At 38.1% G+C, this 25,331-nt stretch overlaps 1 protein-coding gene across 1 annotated transcript in view; it reads left to right on the plus strand.

Annotated features, from left to right (window-relative positions):
* Positions 1–24,975, plus strand: part of LOC108939272 (homeobox protein Hox-D3-like) — a 65,487-nt gene extending 40,512 nt beyond the window's left edge. Inside the window, exons 2-4 of the mRNA XM_018760451.2 lie at positions 17,642–17,786; positions 18,003–18,300; positions 24,203–24,975. Coding sequence (XP_018615967.2) covers positions 18,243–18,300; positions 24,203–24,882 — 738 coding nt within the window. The 5' untranslated portion in view covers positions 17,642–17,786; positions 18,003–18,242 and the 3' untranslated portion in view covers positions 24,883–24,975. The remainder of the gene's footprint in view (positions 1–17,641; positions 17,787–18,002; positions 18,301–24,202) is intronic.
* Positions 24,976–25,331: the final 356 nt, after the last annotated feature.

Consider the following 25,331-nt stretch of genomic DNA (forward strand, 5'->3'; position numbering starts at 1 on the left):
GAGTCCTTAAGTACATCCCTGAAATGTGGGCCTTTATGACCACATATGACCCTTGCAATTCACAGTTTTTGAGAACAAAGGCTTACGAAAATAGTGTATGGAGTGACGTCAACATTGCTAATTTTAGAGATAGTTTTCTACTTATATTTCTTCATTCAAGTGTAATAAATAGTCCTGCTTATATCTTGCTTTGGAGCAGACCCTGTGTGATCAATTCCAGACTTTGTAATTATGGTCTAGAGAGGACCACTTATGGCTCATGTTTTCATCTAGATGCAATTGCCCGTGCCCTAAATGTCGTGAAATAAACCGCAGTGTAATCACTCGCATACTGATATTTAGTTTACTTTTTAATGAGTATTTTTTTTTTGTTAGAGCACTGCTAATTGTAACACAGCGTGATTTAGGATGTCCTTTTCAAAACGTGGATGTTGCCTGATTCCCTGATTCCTGTCGTTTCAACAACTCACGTTAGAGTCGCTTTTGACTTCGTCACGTCGAGCAAATCAAAGTCTTCCTGTTATATTCCCAAGTGTAATCGATTGGTTAAAATTGTAGGTGTTGTTTACGACCCTATTGCCTGTTGAGTACATACAAACAAATGTGAATAGTTTTAATAGCTTTCAGTCCCATTTCATACACTATTAATTCAACGTCGTGATGAGATCAACAGCACATACTTCACAGTGTATACAGTTTCAAGAGGAGCGAATGATACACATTAAAGCATTAGGGAAGAATCTACTTCGGTGTTTTACGCTTTCTTCCCTATGTACCGCAGTACTTACTTAATAGGCAGTCTTTTGACATTTTATGGCCTGTATTCACACGAATACTATTTTGAATACTGTCATTCTTTTGTGTATGTGAATTTATCTGCGTTATCTATCTCTTTATTGATGCCAGATTCACACTGCTTGATGTATGTCTTCAGGTGATGATCAACATAATAATAAAAATTAATAATAATAATAATAATAAAGAAAGTTAAATCTGGCCTTCAAATAATAATTTTAACAATTAGTGGTAAGTCGTAATATTGAAAGAAGCACCAGGAATTTTAAAACTCTAAAAGTTGTCCAATTTTGACACATTATTAAGCCAGCAGGACTTGTGCAATTTTACTGCCTTCTCTTCACAAGAGACATGCTCTTAACGTGTTGAGGTGCCTCTCCTTTTGAAAGTGGCGCTCGGTGATGTGAGAAGGCGACGTCACCGTCTTTTTAAAAATATGTAAGGATGTCAACTCCGCCGAGGAATAACCCCCGCTGTTCTACAGGAGCATAAATCCTACAACATGCGAACAGCTGTTTAAAGTCGATAAGATACGGTTGTTGAAACGCTTGCTATCTACTGATAACGACGTAGTAATGCCACTAATAAATACATTAGCGAATAAAGTGCAATTTACTTGATTTGTTTCACAATCGGAATCTCAAATACAAAATAAATTCTGTTTAGGTGGGTGTGTTCATAATATTTTTTGGGATATAACAAAAGGCAATCCATGATTGCGGTGATCATGGGATTCGAATTTCCCAGCGGATTTTAGCTGCCCGAATGCTCAAGCAAACTTCACAAAAAGAGGGGAAAGCGGACCCTAAGAAAAATCACAGAGTGCTTGATAAATTATAAATCGGTGTGACTTGAATGAAGATTACACAACGGCTTCCTAGGTGGGGGTGCTGAAAAGCACAAAGGATTGAGGTATTCCGGACCATTAATCATTTTCGACCGGGGCTGAAATTATTTAGCATCGCACGTGAAAATTTCAGTTTTAGCTCTTGGAAATGACACATAAGTTAACCTTGTTAAAATATTAGTTGGAAGCTATGCTGGATGTAGGTGTTGTCGGAAAAACATAAGTAACTTCTTTACTTGGCCATGACTTTCGAGGGGCATTGAAAACAGCAGGCCTAGACTGACATTCTGAAGCCATTATGCGGCCGGACAGCAGAGAGAAATTAATGTGCGCGCAAAAACGCAGCTTCCCCGCGATCTCTTTCTCGGCCCTGTCGCCTTCATGGCGCGAGGCTGAAAAGGTACTTTATTGAAGTTTGGGGCGAACGGCGAGAAGGCTGAGTTCACTCGGGGGTCACATTTTCTATCCCATTAGGTTTATGTCAGCCTGGATGGCCGACCTTTCCAACCCTGTGACCTGGCTGGCTCCCTCAACGTGTACCTTCTGTGTGTTGCCCTAGTAGGTTTGCATGGGCCTCGCCAGTATTCTTGCTTTCTTTGTAGGTTTTTCTGCTATATTAATGGAGCAGGGGAAAGGGAGACATTTCAATGTGTTGCTGCATTTGTGCTGCTCCCCAGGTGACCCGAAAGGGAGAGAGTGAGTGAGTGAGAGACTGAGAGAGTGAGAGAGTGAGAAAGAGAAAAGAGAGAGAGAGAGAGAGAGAGAGAGAGAGAGAGAGAGAGAGAGAGAATGGTGAAACCTCGGATCAGCCACTTCAATAACCCCACAGCCCTTGGAGGGCCTGATAGTGTATTGAAGGATTTACAACAGTGATGTGAAAACTTCCTTGTGCTCTCGTCACACACGTGAGTAATGTTAATAACTCAGTTTCGGAAGGACACGTAAAGCTTGCTTGTTAACAAGTTGCTTTATAGACCAGGAGTTGCCATGCGACTGAAGCATGTAAATACTATAAGGCAAAAGGACAAACACAGTTTAAAATTGACAAATAAGTCAGCCCAATGGCACGGTTGACAAACATAATTAAATGGGAATAATAGGAGAACAACAATTTTTTTTTTTTTTGACACATTGACGATCTGTGATGCCCTAAACCTAAATGATACGATTTCAGTCAGCAACAGCAGACTTCCAGACTTTACAGAAAAGGGCACTAACACACATGACATCCAGACCTCACTGGTAGGAGGACTGATTTAAGATCTTTCATCAGAAATACAGTTAAAGGGATGGTTTAATTTTATAACCCTCATCTTAAAAGTGACAGTAAAATGGCTGTTTGAAAGTCTGTGTTTGTTAAAGTTTCACCAATGAAATTTTCTATGTGATACTCTGGAGCAAAGCATGAAGACTAAAGTTTAAACGACTAAATATGTTGCTCTTATTTGTTGACTTTAAGTGGAATTTATAAGTATGTCAGATTAGCTAAAAAAACAGAAAAAAAAACGATTGGTTATCAGTAAGGGAGCGCAACACGTATTTAATAACCTTACACTGGTCGACCCTTTACACAGTAAAAATTAATATTTTTCATCTTGGCATTAAAAGGTACCTTAAGTTACTTTGCCTTTTCACCACAGGTCCCATCAGTGTTCTTAAGACTTTTTCATCTTATCTTCAAAGGTTTTGTCTAACCACTTATCAGTTATTTCATTACAAAAATGTAATCAATTTTATGGATCCAAGGGACTTGCTTTTCACTCAGGTAACGTCAAATCAGTGGGTAGTCCACTAGCGTCACACTAGGAGGTGAGAGACACTTAAAGTCAATTTCAAGGGACTGGTTTGATCTGATTTACTTCTGAGACTTTTAAAAAGCAGTGTTCATATCATACTTCATCTGTGTGTTTTAATTTTTAATTATCTTCCTCACTCACTCTCTCACACACACACACAGATACACAGTCATTCATACAAGGTTATGGAGACTACACTGTAAAATATTCAATTTTTTCAAACAACTGATACTGGCAAGAAAAGGAAGCTTTTACCGTGATGTCCTCCGTGTTTCTCCAAGACTTTTGCACTGGTAAACTCATTGAGAAAAATACATCCAGTGGTTGCGCGTGATTCGCTGTATCTGTCGGTTCCATCCTATTCCCCACACGCACCTTCTCATCATCGTGCTTCTACAAGGAAACAACAAGCTGCAGACATAAAGTGCCGAACAGTCAAGATAAAACATTTACAGTTGCGCAGAGGCACTGGTGGTCACTGTATGTGTGATTACAAAGTGTTGTGTATTTTAATGAGGAAATTAGTTTTTTTTTTCGTAAAACAAGTCAACCAAAAAACAGGACACCAGTGAACTTGTGTGAAGGTCAAGAACGGGTGTATGAATATAGTTTAAGTGTCTAAGACATCTGTCAAGATAAAACACGTGTATTCTGAGAAGGGCTGCTTATATTTACACTAAGCTTGTTCTAAACCCGCCCGACTACTTTCATGGCAGATAAATAAGGATATAACTTGTATAACAGCAGTACTCAGCGCGGCAGCTTGTAGAGAATTGGGACTTTGTCGCTTCAAACACTAACAGGATTAAAATTGAAATTAATACATAAATGAATAACTGACAAAGGAAAAACAGGCTATTTATTATTACCTTTAATAATGTTCAGCCATGGCAACAACAGTGAACAGAATTCGAACACCGTATCGTAGTTACCCAGCATTCCTCATATAGAATCTGCGTGAATATTAGAAATGACAAAATTACTGACATCTGAAACAAATGTTATTCTGAAATTTCTAATACACAGAGTGATCAGGGGGAATAAGGAATCGCACATTAATTGAAACAATGTGGCCAGAAAGAAACTGCCTGCTAAATTGTCTTCTATTCTTCTGAATTGTAGGTGTACGGTTGTGATCAACATTCAGAAAACGTTACTTTTACTTATATTTTTTGTTTTAGAATATAACCTATAAAAAGATTTCCACAGAAATGATTTGTCATTTCTGTAACATGAATGGTTTAACGTGCATTTACTCCGATATACTGAATAATGTAGCAACACGGGTTAACGGAACATACTGGGCTGCTATTTGATTCAGGCTATTTTAACATGATAACTTTTTTATTATTCGTCGTATAACACCAAGGTAAATGTACTTTTGAAGTGTTTTCTGGATTAAATCATGTGTACGACTATGTATTAAGCTTGACTATAGTTACCCGAATATAACTGCCAGTAAATACATTTTCCATAGAGACATCAAATTACTGTAGGCCTGTGTTTGCGTTACAAATCTATGCATAAAGTATCTTAGTATCTTATAGATACTGGTGTATATACCTGCTTTATGTTCATTACTTTCTTGTCCAGCTGTGTACTATTCTGAAGGAGGTATCACCCGCCAGACACAACCTATAGCTTTTACAATTATGGGATTCAACAGAAAATGTAATTCTCATACATATGGCTATAAAAGTTAGTCTTTCCGAATCAAAAATAGTCTTATTAGTTATTATATATAATATATCTTATACTAGGGTATAGGCTATATAATACATATAATAACTAATATTATATATACAGCTCTTTCAATATATTTATCTGTAATGTATAACTAATGTATAACTCATGTATAATGTAATATATATATATGAGTTACATATAAAATCTTTCAATAAATAATCAGTAATTCAAAGTATACCAGTGTAAATAAACTGAGGTAAACAAATATGTAAACTGAGTTAAACGAAGTGTCGTTTTGCACTTTATTGGAGTTGTACAGATGAGTGGGAACACAAGGTTCTTTGAACTTCAAGTTTTAATGAAATATGTGGTAGCAAGCTAATGGACATTGTAGACATACTTTTTAATAAAGGTAATTTATGTTAAGGATCTGGAATGGAATTTAATAACTGCTCTTTTCACTAACATTCCGTTTATGGGCGATTGTAAACAAAGCAGTAGCAATATGAAGATAAGCTGTTGACTTGTTTTATAACAGCTAAATTTTCTCGACCGAATGTTTTTAATAGTATTCAGTTCCATTTAACTTAATAAGAATACGACATAAAATCCAGTCAGACTCGTATTTAGAAAAAAAAGCTATGTTACATAAAATATTTAACTTTGTGTACAATGCTAAATGAATGCTTAATATGTTTACAACAGCATAACAGGGTTACATAAACAATTAATATAATTAATGTTATACATAACTTGCACACTCCACAATTTAACTAAAACAAACATGAGACTCTTGGAAACACCGAGACCGTTTTAAAGTTTATTTCTCAGCAAAAGATCATTATTCAGATTGTAATTTACGGAACAGAAACTACTTAATTCCACGTTTCGAGATAGTAATTACATTTATATTTACATTTATTAATTTAGCAGACGCTTTTCTAAGAAGCGACGTACATCTCAGAGAAATACAATGTGTTCATTACATGAGGAGAAAGAGACATAGTTGCAGACGTGATTCTTAAGTAGTTTGTTTCTTCCCACTTTATGCACAGATGTTCATAGCAGGAGTAGGTGAATAGACGATTCCTGATCGCCTTCCTACATTTTTTTAAAGGTACGCAAACATTTACGTACAATACAGGAGTAGCTGTGTAAAAGGTTATCCGGGCATGATCATAAAGTTATTGTGCATGAACATACACCTTACATGAATTTAAGAGATGATGGGCGAAGTGAGTCTGGAAGAGGTGAGTCTTCAGACCCTTTTTAAACGTGGACAGAGACTCAGCAGTTCTGAGTGAGAGAGGGAGATCGTTCCACCACAACGAAGCCAGAACAGAGAACCTCAGTGCTTTACCTTTCGTGTGCAGGACCACCAAGCGGGCAGATATGGAAGAGCGTAGCGGTCTGGTTGGGGTGTAGCGGTTGATCAAGTCTTGTAGCTATCTGGGAGTAGTTTTATTGATGCATTTGTAGGCCATAACCAGGGTCTTAAATTTGATAATTAAATGCCGAACAGAGGTTTTTGAGATAATAACTATTTTTTGATTGTATTAGATTAAATGTTTGTTTGGGCTGCATTCATGTATTTCTTGAAAGACTTTTCATGTCTTCCTCCAACCATTTTAAGATTTTGCAAGCTGCTCATTTGCTTATATCCAGAGTTTCAGCTCAGCATTTGGTGCGCTGAGAGCTTTGTCTCCGTTTTTTAGCTGACTGCTTTTACCTGATCGCACAGATGTTCTTTGTAATTTAATATGAATTAATTAATAGTTAAGGACAGGGGGTGCGGTGGCGCAGTGGGTTGGACCACAGTCCTGCTCTTCAGTAGGTCTGGGGTTCAAATCCCGCTTGGGGTGCCTTGCGGCAGACTGGCGTCCCGTCCTGGGTGTGTCCCCTTCCCCCTCTGGCCTTACGCCCTGTGTTACCGGGTAGGCTCTGGTTCCCCGTGACCCCGTATGGGACAAGCGGTTCTGAAAATGTGTGTGTGTGTGTGTAATAGTTAAGGAACAGTTGCGATCGCACAGTTATCTAGCTCTGTATTTTAACTCTAACGACAAAGACTGAATTCAGAGGTCATCGTGGCAGTGAACCTTAGGTCTGCTATCACCTGAGGTCAGACCAGGACTCCACAAAGAGCAAATCAACTTGTGGAGACACTGGTTCTGCTTGGGTTCCAGCGAATCAGTGTGTACCCATTAAAGTTACTATACACATCTTAGGTACAGAAGTATTTTGTCTAACAATTATACGGTTAAAAAAAGCATTCCTCAGTTGTAATATTACGCAGCGAGAAGACATTGAAACGTATTCAGTTTTGAAGAAAGTATATGAACGGAGAGCGAAAGCTTGAGAACAAATTTATACATTACTCTGTATAAAATAATTACTTAATGCTCCAAACTCTCCAAAAGATGGCTAAAATTGATAAATAAGCACACTTTCAAAACAGTGATACAAAACAATATTAAAGACTGAGCTGAAGAATTTTAAAAAAATCTCATGTAAAACTCTGAAAAATACAACACATTTATGCTGAAAACAACACAGTATCACCTGCAAACATAATTTTCACATTATGTTCATAGAAATGTACTTTTGTGTTAAGTGAAGCATCACTTTGAGACATTATTCTTTAAAATGGAATGATTTAATGCAAGCAATGTGAGAGATATATATTACTGTTTTGAAAACAAAAGGATGAGTCACTGAAAGGGCACAGAAGACAGACCAGATGATTTCTTGAATTGATTCTAAGGTCATCAAAACAAAAAAATGGAAAACTCGAAAAGGCTATTACTTATTTTTTAAACGCATACTCTCTTTATCCTTTGTCAACCAACAAAGCCAGCATTCCGTTCAAATGGTTTGTATATAAAAAATATGCTAAAATCTCATCTCCAGCAATCGTTAAATAGCAAAACCAAATTTTTTGTAAGGATATGGCTTAAATGAGCGTGAGAGTAGATGATACAGTCGGTTGAAACTTGAGCAAATCAGTTTCAGTTTCTGTATTTCTTTTCCTCTTAAGATTTTCCTTTTTTCTTCGCAAAATGTGAATGATGGAGACGTGTAGCATTAATGCCAGGGTGCCTAAGTGTGAGGCACAAGCCACAGAAGTGAAGGCAGCTCAAGGGCCTAGAGTTGAAACAGAGGTCAGCTTGCTGTTTTCCAGGGAAAAGGCAACACTCTCATTGGTCGATAGTGGCTGTGTCATAAATCTGTGAACCTGCTTTCTCCCTTGTTCCCCCAGGGTAACAGATGTTCCATGTCTTCCCCTGGACTTATGTGGTTATGTGTGTATATGCAAGTGTGTATGTTTGTGTGTTTTGTTGTGTTAAATAGCTGAGATAAATGTGGCAAAATAATCTTTATAGTCACAGAATTACATTTCTTTCCATTTGGCTTAGTATCAGTTTTAGCCCTTATTCTTAACACTGGACTCCACCACATTAGTCACCCATTCTGTTCACCTTGTTATTATATTTGTTTGTTTGTTTATTGTTTACTTGTTTGCATACTTATTTATATTTGCTGACACCTTGTCCAAAGCAGCTTATAGAAGCAGCTTTATATAAAGCAAAATTGCTTAGATTATTTTGTTTACATGTTTGAGAACTTTAAAAGGCTGACAATTTGGTAACTTATCTAACAAATTTGGACAGATGTGTTCAGCTAACTGTATAATCATACACATTCAGATTCCTAGGCATAAAAAGGGTTAGTATATGTCTTCCCAGTGTTTGTGTACAGCTCCTAGAGTTTGACTATACTAACATTTCTTTGGTTTCATTAATACCTGGCAATTTGTCATACCTATCTCAGAATTACATAATTAGATACAGACATGAAACTAAAGAACATGATGGCAGTTGTTCTTGTAGCTGTGTTTCTAAATTGCAGATAAAGGTGTAATTTGTGAGGTATTGGTCATAGTCCAGAAGCAGACCAAATGTTCTGTGATGCTATAAAGACTGGGGGCACCATGGGTTGGAGGAGCAGCCCGACTCAGTAGCTCAGTGTCAGTCAGGAAGAAGTAGCTCAGCATGCTCTGAAAAAAGAACGGAGAATCACTCATAGTCCATTATTCCAAAATACGGGAGAATACAGGTGCATCCAGGTACAATTTACACCTAAATATTTGTGGTGTGATGTAACAAGTGTGGTCATTTTTAAGAGAGTAACTGGTAGGCCTGTGACAGGCATTAAAGCTAAGAAATGTAACGAGAGAGGACTAAAGTTTTCCTTTAATGAAGATAGGACATTGCTTTATGGACAGATTTGTATGTAAGGAAATAAGAAACATAAAGTATCCATTGTGGTTATCTTGCTCCTTGTAAAAAGAGAAAGTAAGACAAACAGAGCAACCTTTTCATTATATGGTATGTATATACTAATATATATTACATTTAATATTTAAAACATTGAATTATAATATGATATGTGAAATAAAACAGAAAATAGAAAGTGTCATGTAATTCCCAGTTTAAAAAAGGCAAAATAAAACTATCAGATGAAAATGATTTTTATTATTGTTTTACCCAGTATTTTAATTTTATTTGTTATTCCAAAAAGTGGTAGCTGCATTAATAAAAAACTCCATGAAGGGTTGCATTCTGATACGCACATATACACAGTTTCTTGACTCAGATTACTCAAGAAAGCAGTAACCAGTTACCTTTTTTAACAAACCTAACAAGCTTAACAAGCTATGTAACCATGCACACTTTTTTTTTTTCCCAAGAAAATGTGTTTTCCTGGTGACAAAGTACCACTGTAGCTAAGTAAAATAAATCTCATTCAATTTACCATGCTCTCAGGCATACTGTTACTTCTTCCTGTGTCATACCAGGAACGACATCTGGCTATGTTTACATAATACCACATATTCCAAGTGCTGGCCTAGGCCACCCTGGAACTCTAACAACAGGAATAATCCTGAATTATTGTACACCGACCCTGAGTCAGAAATTACGCAATGTAATTATAATAATAAAAACTTAACCAAAGCAAAAGTGCCTTTCTAACCTTTATCTGCATTTAACATACTGACTAATGTAAAACGTCCCTGGGACTTCAAAGTAGATTATCATTTAAACATACTGTCATGTACAGTATAAAATAAGTCTACAAGGAAGCAAGGATGCTGGTACAAATAGAAATGATATTATGTTGTTTATCTCCACCATGAAATGAGTCTGCCACATAAAGAGCTTAATGCATCATATTGAAAAATCAGATTGGTGCAATTTCTCCATAGCTTCCATTTCCGGTGTGTGTTCATGCTGTGAGTTGCATGCAGCTAGTTAAACCTCCAGGTATGAAGAGTGATCTGACTTCCATAGCAAGACTCGGTGGTCTGCTGATGCCCTCGATCACGTCTGCGGAATGTGCTCAGTGCGCATTTACCGCTCCTCTTCCATCCGGCTCCGCGCTGATGTCTGACTGGCCAAGCGCACTCATGTCTCCAACGTGGAATATTTTGGGCTGCTCTTTTTTACCTCCTCTACATTATCCATGCCGCCCTAAGAAAACTAGAGGAGGTGCGTTTGGGGTTGTGAAACATGTTTCAGTTATTTGGTAATTCGTGACGGTTACTTACCTGTAACATTAATTCTGATATTATATTGTCCTCAGTTTCTTAAGTGTTCAGTGACTAAGAAAAAAATCCTGTAATGGGTTGTTTGACATTAAACCACTGTGGTCATTTTGAGGAAGAAATCTGAATCGTCTGCCGACCGTTTTATTCTGATACCCGTTCAGTCAATAATAGGAATTCGGTTGAATAAAGTTAAAAATCTAAAGAGAACCTTCAGATGAGCCATCAAGTCAGCATTTACCAGTTCGAATTGTGGGATGCATTCAGGCAGTCATAACGTGTCAAAATGTTGTCATTCGATACTTGGCGATACCCTTAAAAACTAAAATATGTAAGGAACTGTCATCGTTTCGTGTTTTTATTTGCCTGTGAATTGGGAAGTCGTCTGAGAAAATGTAAAATGTATCAATAATCGTGACAGATCAAAACAAATCCTACAATTAAGTATTTTAAAATGTCAAAAAAAAATGGCCCTAATACATAGTACCTGTGTGCGTGTGTCTCGTGTGTGTGTTTACCATGTACTTTATTCCTCTGTAAATAGATCACCTAGAATAGAGGTCAACCTAATTCCACAAAAATTGCGCCAATACCACGGATTGTAAAGTCTTCGGTAAAATAAACATTCCTTTAGGATGTTTGACGACACATTTAATCTCCGAACTGTTGAAATTGGCTTTCGGATCATTAATCCTATCCACAATACTTGGAAAATGTGCAATCTCCAAACCGCACAAAGGTAAAGTCTCCACAAATACGCATCAAGTTATGTAATTTCAATATTTTGAACTACGTCTTTCTCTTTTCCTTTCTCATTTTAAACCAGCAGGTGTTCAAGTAGAAGAATTTTGTCTGTCATACAGTGGAGAGATCATTTTTGGTGTAAATACTCAGTGTAAAGATCCCCAATTCCAGACTGAGTCCCCCTTGCCTTGCTGCATCAACCAAACTGCTCACGTGTTTTACTTACCATTAGCAGAAGGTAGCAAGTGCTGCACTCAGATGTAGATGCTGCAGTGCCTCACCGGGAGTGCTTTTGTTCCACGTTCCCTAACCCTAACCCTAACAATCCGAACAAATGTGAGGTCGACCAGAGGTCACGCGGCACGATATAGCGCCCTGTATTATTATCTCCCTCGAGGCACTACAGTCATTTACAGAAGATTTGCAGTTTCTTCCAGAGACTGAGTAATGACATGAAAAGTCTAGCACGTTATGGTGGAAATATCACTTCAGAAAAGTCGCAAAATGATGCCTTAAGTCGTTGAGGGCTTCTGAAAATATCCAGGAAAGTCTTTGAATACCTCTTAAATTAATGATTATATGATTATATGTCTGTGACTCGTCTCTTAGGGTTAATGATTAATTACAGAGAGAAATCGAACGGTCACTGAAGTGAAAGGGTTGCATGGATGATATGAGATATATTAGAGGTGATTTAACTCTTTCTGAGTTGATTTAGCTCTGCAGATATCTGCTGTGTTGTTGGCTGTCAAAATTTATATGAACAAGCAAACTGATTATTCATCTTTAAATGTAATCAGTTGCGTCACCAGGGGATGGGAGCCCAAAAATAGTCGCAACAGTACTTATGAATTATACACAGCTTTGCTTGAATATTATGGGAACACCCCCCACCCCCTTTGTGTAGCTAATAAGCACACGAATGTCTTTATTTGGTAACAGAAAAATTGTTTGGGAATTCGGCTGATTTCGCTTTTACCAAGACGGCATTCTATTAAAATGAAAATTGATATGACTGGTAAATCTAACGGATGGTCTGGTCTAACGGTTCTTTTGTGTGAAAAAAAGACTCATAACTTATGTTTTAAGGCACTACACAACTTTAATCGAGATGAGCGCCGGAAAACAGTAGTTTCCTCCAAATTTGCGTGTGTAACGGTTGTGCCTGGTGCGTGCAGTCAATGCAATAGCAACACACAGTACGAGTGTGGTTACTTAAGTGTACGAGGTGGTAAGTGAAAAACACCTGAATAATTATAAGAATCATATTCTGTATTGTGCCTTGTATTGCTTAAACGAGAGTAGATATAACTGCTGGACGAATGAGAGAGTTATTGTGTTTCAGTTTGTCGGGGGGGGGGGGGTAGGGGTCAGACTGTGGGAGGGCTGAAGAGTTTCCGAGATACCACTTGCCTTTGGTAACAATGAACGTTTTGTTCTTTTTCGGACTTCTCCGCCTTCTTTCACATTTAGTTTCGGCAATAAAAATCTACCACGTTACTTCTACATACATCTCACCTTTTATACATACTTTTTAACCAGGTCAGAAGCAGTTCCTCACTTCAGCAGATATTTTGTCGGGGGAGTGACGTGTCCTCAAAACTTTTCACTGTGAAATTGATGCAGCATGAATGTTTATTTGGCATATTTACCCTTTTCATTCATTACATATATAGCCCATCGAACTGAAACTGTTTTAGTCAACTTTTAACGAAAATTGTCCATTATATATAGATACTCGCACCCTCACTTTCCTGCCCTGAACTGTGGCATTGATCTCACTACATAGAAATGCAAGAGAAAATGTATTCACATAAATATAGCTTTTTGAATGAGAAGAGAAGTATAAGATAATTTTATTGAAAAATTTATGTTGATAGAAGTATGTCGATAAATATTCAAAAGATATTTGTCCAGGTTTTTTTTTTTTTTTGATAGTCTAAACAAATTAGCAGTTTAGGAGTTTCTAAAAATCTGAACTAGACACACCCTCACGCATAGACACACACGTATACCCTTAGTTTTGCTGTTTTTCTGCTCTTTAGCCGTTTTTAGTGATTTCAGGTATCCGTATTACCACTTTAACAGGTGGTATTCAAATCATGCACGGTACACAGAATCATGACTAAATTACTTTCCTATTACTTTTTAAACTAATTGTGTTGTTTATTAGAACACAAATTGCACCTGCAGGATGGTCAGTGTGTACTCTGATGTATCTTTTGCCTGCATTGACTTGTGTTTGACTATATAGTTTCTCTTAAACTTTGTAGCTAAACAGCAATATATCGCGACGAAGCCATATCTCATCCTTGCTCCTACAGGATGCACCCATTTATATGCAGCGTTTTAGAAGAACAATGCTCCTACCATGTGACATCCTCTTCCACTCAGCATATACTTCTCGTTCTCTTTTCCTGTATCAAAACATATTAATTGTTAATGCGGTAAGAAGTTACAATGTAACCTAAACGGAAGGGAATACATTATTTATTTAGTCCACCGAGTAGCAGACCGCTATAAAATTAAGGCAGAGTGTTAAGTATACAAGAACTAGAGCTTCTGTTGTTATATACCAGTATTTAGAGTAACGGAATTGATAACATTTTTGTTATGCCATGCTTTTTTTCTTCACTTCCCTAAACAGTGTTTAACGACGTAGGTCTGTATTGTACACCGCACGCGCGCACACAGTGAGTTAAAACATAACCTCTCATCACAATAAAAACACAAAGATGTGAAATGACTAGGCATGGTGGAGAAATTGGTCTACATAGCACAGCAGACAGCATCCGAAATGTCCCCAACCTTCCCTTAAAATCATGTTTCTTTTCTCTTTTTCCTTTGTTGCAAGCCTTTATTGTTTTCTGTTCGCATGTATATTTTGTAAAGCGTTTATGTGAGGAGCGGACTATGTGTGGGTTTTTATCGATGTTTTCGGCAGATGTTTGTGTCAGCATCTCCGAAGGCGTTGAAGGGAAGGACTGTTGACACTGAGCGAACTGCGCTCCTTTGTGAGAGCAAGAAAAATGATTTATTGCCACCGTCGTGGTTCAAACAGAGTTCATGGGGAATTGCTGCATCCTCTTGAAAGGGGCGAAAATATGGTCTTGCTCCAATAGTCTGACTGCCATGAAATTCTTTTTTCAATTTCACTGTGTCCTGTAGACCTGCAAGCAGCAAAGCTGAGTGAAAGCGCACCAGAAGCCCAACGCAAGTTCATCTGATGTGTCGCGTATTATTCAAGTGTTTTAATGTATTTATTATTTTATGCTAGATAAGCAATACTTCTAATGCCATTAAGTCATGGCCCATATATTACTACTGCGTATATATATATATGACAACGTACTCAGCATACGACGACTCCACAGGCTTTGAAACCTTTTTAGCCTACAGTGACTGAGATAAATAAAATGCAGCAATGTATAATTAAACGAGCTGCACTAAGATATACATATTTAAAAGAAATCGCATTATTTGCTGTTACTGGTGCAGTTATCCAGCAATTAGGTCGCTTCTGTGCTCTCTGATTTCGCTGATATACGACGTTTTGCGCAGAGATGTTAAAGATGATTTCAGGCAGGAACTATGATAATTATCCTGCGTCGATATCACTTCCAAAGCTGGCTGCAGTTCATCAGTCAGCGCAATAAAACAGTGTGAGCTCGCCAGCAGACGAATTTCAACAAGTTTTCTAATTTGTACATTATTTACTTGTGTACTTACTTAAGTAGGGCCGTGTAACGTCCTTACTTGCATTCACTGCACACTTGAGTGCAGCAATATTTCAAGTTAATGGCGGTCGAGGCGGGCACAAGCCGGACTTGAAATACGCACACTGAATGCCTCTGTGTGACAAGCTCTGGTGACAGCAATTCACTGAGCTCTAAATAACAAATGATTTTTATACCGAGACTGATTTACAAAGAACAATTGAAACGAGTTTTGGGAGCAAGTGCCCTCTTAATATCCTCCTTAGCAGACGTAAAATGAATCGCCTGTAAGTGACTAGTTAACTTGGTGTCACGACAGAAGCGCAACTACAGCACATGGGTTCCGTCATCCAACATACGTACAATAATATTTACGTCTTATACGCCACCTTTGGCCGCTGCGAGTACTGACGACCTATAAGACGTGGCGATTTGCGCCGCTTCGACACACGGGACATCAGTCCGTTTTGCTTCGCGTTTATTGAATATTGTTACCTTGTTCATTTGAAATGGCGAGAAATGCGCGGGACTGGGTGCGAGTACTCGCTATATCTTGCGTCTCTGGAACTAAATGATGACATTTGCGCCATCATTTCTTGGACAGTTCGTTTCTCTGTCTCCTGGAGCACTGCTGAAACCCCGGCGTTAATAAGCTTATAGCTTATTTTGTTGAAAAGTGCAGAATTGTGCATTTGGAGACATTTAATGGTGCGTCTGTTTTTTTCGATACGTTAGTCAAGTAGCTCAGCTCAAGTTGAGGACTGCGCCTTTCCCGGGAAATAGTGACACTTTTAAAACTGATCATTGGCCCGAGCTCGACATAGTAATCATAAGATTTTTGTAATAACGGCTTCATGGTTCCGATATAGGTCTCAGAAACATGGGTGTGGACCCGTCTCTGTAGCGACTCTGGGAGACTAAATGAAAGGAAGATTATATCTGGGGAAGAGGCAGGGTCGTGCCGAGTTTACATTCCTCTCTACACCATCCATCACGACGCCAGACAAACATGGGGAGCTTTCAAAACTGCTTTGCGCTTCTCTCAAAGAAACTCTGAGCAAAATTCAAGCTACGCTCACAATCAAGTAATTTTCAACACAGAAGCATGACTACTTTTACACGTTTTTCCACAAATAAGTAGTGATACAATGTAATGGCTATTAGAGTGGCACTAGGCATTTGAAAAACACATGTATCCCAAGGTTGGGATTTAAGCAGTATGTGGTACATGTGTCAAGTGAAAAAGTATACATCCGTGGTGTGCAATAAAATGTGAAACACGGTCTCTTTCTGTAACGGCAAAGCCAGAACCGAAGTTGTGCAGTTCGGTGCTATATAGCGCTCCAGAACATTCCAGCTTGGGCGAGTCTTCGGCGTGAATCACGCACTTATCATACACATAAGTTTAGATCTGCACATCCTAATAAATAAGCGTAATCACCCATCATAAACCGCCACCTTAAGTGACCACCGTCTGGTCAACTTTTTGTGGTTTTTGACGCTGCTTTGACGAGTACTGATCTCGTATTGGTCAAGATTCTCCTCCTTTCTTTGTTTGTCAGGCTATCTATTGTTCTAATATCTTCTCTTGTACAGTTTTCTGTGCAAAATGTCATCTATATTTCCGTGTATCACATACGATATTAAAATGGTCCACAAATGCAACTTTTCTAAATTAATAATGACTGGTGGGAGTATTGCATGAGCAGAAAAACAGTTTGTTGAAACAGACATGGGTTCTATTGTGATCTTCTCGTTGTGTCCATGGCAATGATTGTCAAAAAAGCCTTTGTTTGACCACTCCCTACGATTCCACAAAAATTGCTCACTTTTGCATTAAAAATCCAAACTTCATCACTGAAGGTACTTTGAGAGAATGACGTGTGCATAATTCTAGCTATATTGTCTCGGAAAACACAAAATCATGGCATGAAAAATAAAAGACAATACAACTGACATACATTTTACTCTCTAGATTGCCCGACATGAAGCACATGATTTTCTGCAAAAAAAACTTTTAATAAACAACTTACAAGGAATAAAACGTATCAGTGGAATTAACCACAACAAAAACATTACATGGCGTCTGGCGTGGTCCGGAAAATGGAAATCATTTCTTAATACACATATTGTTCATGTTTATTCCAATTAATAGAGCTTAATTAACGGCATCTTTAAAAACCTACCCCAACTTTTCTCTGAAATAGACGATACTACTCTTAAAATCCCAGGATGTTGGATTCAGGACACTCTCATTTTTTTAATGTTATTCACGAGGAAAAGTGCAGAAGTAAGAAAAATAAATCGTGACTTCCCCGTGCAGCTTTCTCTCTCCGCCCACCCCCCTTCCCTCCCTCACCCCTAGTGACAGACAGACGAACACACACTCTGGGGCGCTGATTGCACAGTGCCAATTGTTATGTCTAATAATATCCTGATGTGTTTGCATCTCCAGATGAACTGCTTTTTGTACGTTGCGAAACGAAGCAGAGCATTGCAGAGGAGCCTTCAATTCCCGTTAAGTGACGTCAAGGACTGGACCTCAAGCCTCTCGAGCCCGGGGCCGTGGCTATCCGAGCCCTGTCTCACGTGATCTCAAGGTGAACTCTTCACTTAATTGTCTGCTTGAGGTCTCTCGCCACAGGCGAACGCGTAAAAAAAGAAATTCACCCCTTAGACCAGTTAACATGCAGGAGGCCTTGTGTTTTGCAAATGCGGAGCCCTTTGGGGGCCACGCTTGCCAGAAATCAGATTTAGATTTCCAGGAGCTGCTGTTGACTTCTGCGGACAACCAATGGTTGAAATGTCACCTACAGGAGGAGGACAAATGGCACACGGATTCCAAGTACAACGCGGTGTGCGGAGGACTGAGCACAAATGAACTTCGGGAGGTGCCCTTCTGCCCCCCTCCCCTGAGCCCTTGCCCCGATGTGAGGCGCACCTCGGCCCACATTAACCCCTTCTGGGCTGCGCTGGATCCGAGGGACAGGGCTGTCAAAGCCGCCGACTCGAGCAGGTCTTCCAGCTACTTTCAGCATCACCACATTTTTCCTTGGATGAAGGAGACGCGGAGGAACTCGAAACAGACAGTTGGTACCGGCTTCACGGTGTCGGGTAAGAATACGCCTATTTTTTTTAACCAACGTTACTTATTTATTTATTTGTTTGTTTGTTTCTCTGTGATCGATAACATGAGTGTACAAGCTTTATAATTCCACCATGTACTGAGGTCACAGATTTATATCATACAGCTGTGTGTGTGTGTGTGTGTGTGTGTGTGTGTGTGTGTGCGTGTGCGTGTGCGTTTTTTATTTTAAAGTTTGCAACGTTTTGTTTTTCCGCCCACACACTTCTTCTAATCGAACAGATTTCGTAGTTGTTTTTGATACGAGGCTGGACTTGTTTCGTTTAAAATCAGTTTGTTCCTTAGTTTGATGTCCCTTTTCGACAGCTTAGCTTTATCCTTACGTTTAATAAAAAGAAAAATCTGCGTTTTGCGACGGGCAATTCATTTTAAAATGAAAAAAAAAATCCAATTCCACAAACCACCATCTGAAGGTTTAGTACTTTCTAGCTATATGATGAGGTTTCTTTGCTCCTTTGTTCTCCTCCACACAGGCCCTCTTGTTAGATACCTGGTGTTTCTTTTATTCTTCTTTCAACAAAATCTAAATACTGACAACTGTAGTAACAGAAGAATAAGAAAAGCTTAATCTCTTGTCCTGTACTTTTTGAGTATTTTTATTGGCATGGGGCAATTATACATATATATTTCTTAATTTACCTGACACTTGCAGCAACTTTTAATATTAAGACATCTTCAGCTATTTATACAACAGTACCTTACTGAATGGTATTACAACAAGGTGGGGGGGTTTGAACCTACAAGCATCAAGTCTGAAGGCAGTAGCTCAGTATCCTACACTATTAGATTTGTTACAGTCTTGAAAAACTAGAGGTCAACATGAAAGGTAGTACAGTTAATACTGTTTGGACTACAGCTGAGTAACTGGAGTTGGCAAAACACAAAGCAAAGATTTAATGCATCCTGTGCTACTATCAGGTACATGTCATTTCAAGTCAAATTAATAACCTTGAGTGCACTGTTTTCATGCTTGACACTACAAAAATGTAGAAGTTTTAATTTGGAATTTTTTATCTTACCTTTTTCATTGTTTTATTGTCTACGATTTAACTTCTTTTATTTTGGTGCTGATGTGTTGGAGTTAGATATGCACCCCTCTCCATGATGTTATGTTTTTTAGTGTTTAATCAGGTGTTTAACAGTAGTGTGGTGGTTAAGGATGGGCACAAGTTGAGATTTTTCTGGAGATGCTGCACTTGTACCTCTTCCACTTGCCCTTGAATTGGCCCAGTAGATATTTAGTTCTGTCATAGATGTGAGAGGGGAACATGTACCCACAATGTTCAAGCAAATCTTAATGTTCTACGTAATTCCTCTGAGCACTATTGATAATATTTTTGGTCCACCTCGATACCTGATAATACCTGTTATGTAGATGTATGAAAGGGTGGCTCTAGTAAAGTATCCAGAATTTCTCCAGTATTACACCCTGCTGGTTTATATTGTAAGTAATTTTGAATGAAGGCATAAGATCAGCACTAAAATAAAAGCAATAACTGAATCAAGAACATTTGAGTGTGCAAAAGTAACTTTCAGTTACATTAGTATTGCTGAAATGTCTTTGTATTTCTCTTTTAGGACCTGTGGTTTTAAAAATGGATTGTGCACACTGCTTTGTATTGCTCTCGCAGAAACAATGGTTGTACTCATATAATGTGAATGCTTCTTTGTAAAATAAATATACATTTGAAATCTGTGATTTTCATTGCTTACTTCTTTTACAGAATATTCACATTCAGTCATTAATGAACTATAATGAATCTGAAATTGTCATATTCAGTGAATTTCCTACATTTAAGTACAAGTACATAAATTAGAAGTTGTATTTTATCATATTTTTGTTATGTTATGCCTTGTTATACCAACAAGACACTATATTTGAAGGCTATATGTCTATCACAGATAAAAACAAAGCCATTTATCACATCATACGTTGAATTTGCTCCTTATATTAATTAGCTTATCTGTATGCTCTTGGCTTCAGTTATCTTTTTCTGTTATTCCCATTATTATTACCTCTGCATGTACACACAGTTGAATTGATTGTATTTTCAGCATTTAGCTTTTAATTTTAACTTTACTGCTGTTATTATTCTGTGTATTACCCATTAACCACTGTAATAGGGCCCAGACAAATAAGAATGCACTGAGTTGCTGAATGAAAAAAAGGGCCATTAGCACAGCTTTTCCAAGTCATACATCATGAAATAAAGCAGACAATTTTCATCTATCTCTTAATTGGTTTATTTATGATTATCTCTTAAAGGTATTGCAAAATCTCTAATTTTTCTAATGAACTAATGAAGTTTTCATTTATTTTCTTTCTATTCACATTTTTAATGTTCTTTATTAAAAAGGGTGCAACCAAGAAGTTTGTTTGGAAGTAGGACTTTCCTTACTTCCAATATTCATAGGAAGCTCTGCTACATAAAAGCATTTTAATGGAATGTAATAATATAATCTTCATCACAGCAAGCGGCTTGAAAATTTGATATATGAAAAGATGGATTATTTTACTTATTGTGTCTTTTCATGTAAAATATGTACTGTGGAACCTCAATTATCTCTGGTTACTATTGTATTTAAATATAAAAAGCTGTTTAATCAAAGTAATTACTAGGGCTGCCATAATTACTTAAACAGTTTGCATCAACTCACCTTGCATAACAGAGTCAGTAACTCTAAAAATGAATAACAGTAATAATCAATGAAAGAATCATAGGCCCATGCACCATAAATAATCAACTGAATTTCCATGAGATTTTACTAAAAGTGTGTTATCAAAAGGTGTTTTTTCTGAAGTTTTACACTTGTTTGCAGTCTGTCATACTCTGACTCTCATGACAGATGAAGCTGTTGTTTGGGCCCAAGTCACTCATGACTGTCCCCAGCCTGTCAGTCAGTATGTATCTGCACTTGAAAATACATTTTTTACAAAAAATTAATATTAACAAGAACACACTTCTTTAAAAAATCACAAATCATTTTGTCATTGGGCTGCCAGACCATAAGCCCAGGTGATAAATTCAGTATAGCAATTTAAAAATAGCAAGATATGGATCTAAGATAACGTTTTGAATTTATTTCCCACATTCTGCTCTTTGATCAGATTTAGATCAAAAGTCTTCTTAAAACTATATTTAAACTTGTGCATCTGCTGCACTTAAAATAACTGACAGCACCGTATTTAAGATGTCTGTTTCATATTCATTAATACATTACAAGGTACATAAAATAACTTTCTATTTAATTTGCACTGATATTATATTTATTATTTTATTTATTATATTATAGTATTTTTTTTTTTGGTCTGCAGGATATAATTAGACATCTTCTTATGTATTGCTGATGTCAGTGAAGAACAGGAAATTAGGAATAGTTCTGTATGACATGGTGAGCTGACAGTGTTGTAGCATAAAGGTGAGAGCAGGTAAGAAGTGGAGTGCGCTTACTGCAGTGGGACAGACAGAGACCGGGATTCAGCATGATATAGTGGTGGGCAAAAAGACATCTGGAAGACATGTTCCATCACAGCAATATGACAATGTCCACGGGAAGGAAATGCACTAGCTGATTTAGAAGGAGATGCACACAGAGGTACAAGAATAGCTTGTGTCTGGGGTGGTGGGGTTGTGAACAAGTTGGGAAAAAGTGCATGGCGAATAAGGTCGTCTGGGCAGAGCTCTGGAGAGCAGACACACATGCATTAAGTTCTTGATACATGCAGTTTATGAGGTGCTGTCAAGTCCATCTAATCTATTTAACTGTGGAGAAGTTGACTCTCCATCATGCTCCTTATGATAACTGTCAGCTTCAAAGAGATTGACGTTGCAGCGTATCCTCAGCAGCTATACATGAGCACTAAGTGAGGGTTGCTATCAGTGGTGCCACAACCAGCTGCTCAAGGCTGTGGCTGAGTCTATAAGTGTGGGAACAAACACAGCACAACCTGCCAGCTGGCAAGGCAGGCCATAACATTTGTCAAGGTGAAAGAGTATGATCAGCGCCTAATTCGAATTCAGGGCTCCTGGTGATGGCATGAGACTGGCAGCTGATGGTTGACTTAGGAGGGCAATTTAGTTTTCCAGCCACCATCACGGAGGGACCTCTGAGGCCAGACATCATACTGTTGTCTTAAACCTCTAAGCAAGTCATTCTGTGGAACCTTACAGTCTCTTGGGAAGAACATATGGAAGAGCCTGAGAAAAAGATGGCGAGGAATGAAAACCTGATATAGCAGTGCTGCTTAAAAGGCTTGAGGCAAAGTTTGCGCCCATCAAAGTAGGTTGCTTTGCTGGAAAGTTTTTGTATCGGACCAATAGTATGTTGAGTACCACAGGCAGTCAAAAGGCAACCTCAGTAAAAGCTTTTTTTGCCTTCTGCCTTTTATTTGCCTTTTGACTGACTAGCTGTGGATCAGGAGAAGCGAGCTGTGTGTTCACAATAGTGCTACCTGCATCCTGGTTGGGGCTTGATGAAGCCTGCTCAGGTTACCTTGGCAAGAGAGTCCAATGTAGAAAGACCCAAAACACTTAGTCCCCCCAGTTACATTACTGATGATGCATTGATGTGCTTTTCAAGATGCATGATATAAATGTTGTGACATGACTCGGCTGCGCTTAGCTGCATCCACAAAAGTGGACTCCATATGGTCAGGTTTTGCTGCATATCAAGAGTGAATATGTATTGTACTGTGTTTTCTGGGGAAATTAATTGTAACTTATTAAAATGTTTTTATATTAAAGTTCTTAATTTAGTCTGAGATATTATTTACTGTTCTTATTTCACGTTAAGTTTCCTCCTGAGTGCTGCTGACATAGACATATTAAACCTTTGAGGTGTACTTATTTTAGATATGATTTAAGAACAAGAGCACAATGAACCTTGTAGTCATTCTTAGTAAAAGATAATTAAAGCTGAGGTCGTTAAAAAATTCACCCATTTTTGTTGTCAGTGAAAAGTTTGAGTAGTTGGCATCAGTAGAGTGACCTTCACCTTGCTATGTTTGAAGACAGGATTGACTAAAGAGGCTGTTGCACTGCATTTTATTAGAAAAAAAACATGCATTTTTCAGAAGACTTATGACTTTGGTTTAATGCAGGAGACAGGCAATTAAGTTGCAATGGAATACCCAGACAATTTCTACACAAATTGAATTTACTGAAAGAAAGCTTTTGTAAGAAGTATCCCAAACGCACTGGGATTTGCATGCGTGTTATGGGGATGTATTTTTTGTTTTCTGCTCCAAACGAAAGCCCTATCAAATCAGCTTTGGACCGATCCTTTTATTTGACACGACAAACATCAACAGGTCTCCTAACTTGGTTCCCTTCCTTGAAAAGCTTATTGTCAAATTATTCGTTCAATGTAAGCCTCCTGGGCCAACTTGGAATGGAATATACAACCCAACTCAGCATAGTGAGTTATAGAGATCACCCTGCCTGATGTCCTTAACCAATGCACTGGATCATAAATACTACAGTACTGTGAAAACATGATGGTGATTTGTGTAACCCATTTTAAAAAGGTGTGTAAAAATAGCACAGGGAAATTTCCTAGAATATAATGATAAAAGGCAGAATGACACTCAGCAAGTTGAGTTGAAACAATCCAGCATGTGTTCTTTCCCTTACAGAGCACAAGGTTACTTTCAAAATAGCATTTTTAGAGCATTTAACAACTTCATGTCTGCAAATCAGAATCAAGGTGCGTGATGAATCTCACTTATACTGGATTACTTTTAACTGCTGTGTGAATGTTACGTACTACTATCTGATTTGGCAGGTTAAATGCCAGGATTAAAACTTACTGTTTACCTTTATGGGTGCCTATATTTACTAACTGTTCATACATGTAATTTTTTCCCCTCAGGTGAATCCATCAACAGTGACCATGAAACTTGCCCCTCAGGAATTAGCAGTGGTTCCATGGGGTCAAAGAGGGCACGAACTGCCTTTACTGATTCCCAACTGGTGGAGCTAGAGAAGGAGTTCCACTTCACACGCTATGTTTGCCGCCCACGGCGGCTTGAGATTGCTTCGCTACTGAGACTTTCTGATCGGCAGGTGAAAATCTGGTTCCAGAACCGCCGCATGAAGTTCAAGAAGGATTCCCGGTGGAGGCCACTTGCCGACCCACATCCAGAGGCGCTATTTGTAGGCCCAAGTAACACAAAGAGTGTCCAAAACCTCACTTCTCATGAATTTTATGAATGTTCTGAAAACATTTATAGAGCAGCATCCTGGCACACTTTTTCTACCTCTTTCCAGCAGCAGAAAGGTGTGGTGCCTTCCTCAGAAACACATGACCATAGCCAGTCTAATGCTCACACCAATTATGGCAGCATCAGTAACAATGAATGCTGCTGCACCATCAACAGGGATCCATGCTTAACTGCGAGCATTCATCACTCTGTTTTAGACACTCCTGATTCCTATTTGACCTTAGTAGAATACGGCGAGCCCAGCTCTGGTGACCCACAGATGCTCTTGCAAAATCAGTTTAACCCACATAGTGACATTCAGAGTCCTCATCCATTCGTCTATTTGTAAAAACATGAACAGCAACTACCTTAAACTATACATTTCACAACTATAATCAAAACTAAAGACTAAAAATGATTTATATTCTTCTTATTATGAAGCAAACAGGGTATATTAGACATGGAAAATTATATAACCAAACATGAAACATTCAAGGGAAAAATAATACTTTGTCTATTGCTTCATTTTAAATGAGGAAGTTTCAAAGTAAATATGATCTTTTAAGGTAGAATTCTCCAACCAGATTTATACATTCACTGATATAAAAGAGATTAATCAATAAATGTTGTTTATATTTAATTTTTTCATTTATATAATGTTTTTTCTGTTGAAATTTACTTAACAAGACTCTTTACATATTATGCATTTTAAAACTGAGTAAGTAATAAGGTTAATTTGTTTTAAAGGCACAAAAGGTTGAGGTAAGGAATAGCAGTACAGAAGTTACAGCAGAAGCT

Source organism: Scleropages formosus, chromosome 19 (genome assembly GCF_900964775.1).
Source record: "Scleropages formosus chromosome 19, fSclFor1.1, whole genome shotgun sequence".
Taxonomy (NCBI): Eukaryota; Metazoa; Chordata; class Actinopteri; order Osteoglossiformes; family Osteoglossidae; genus Scleropages; species Scleropages formosus.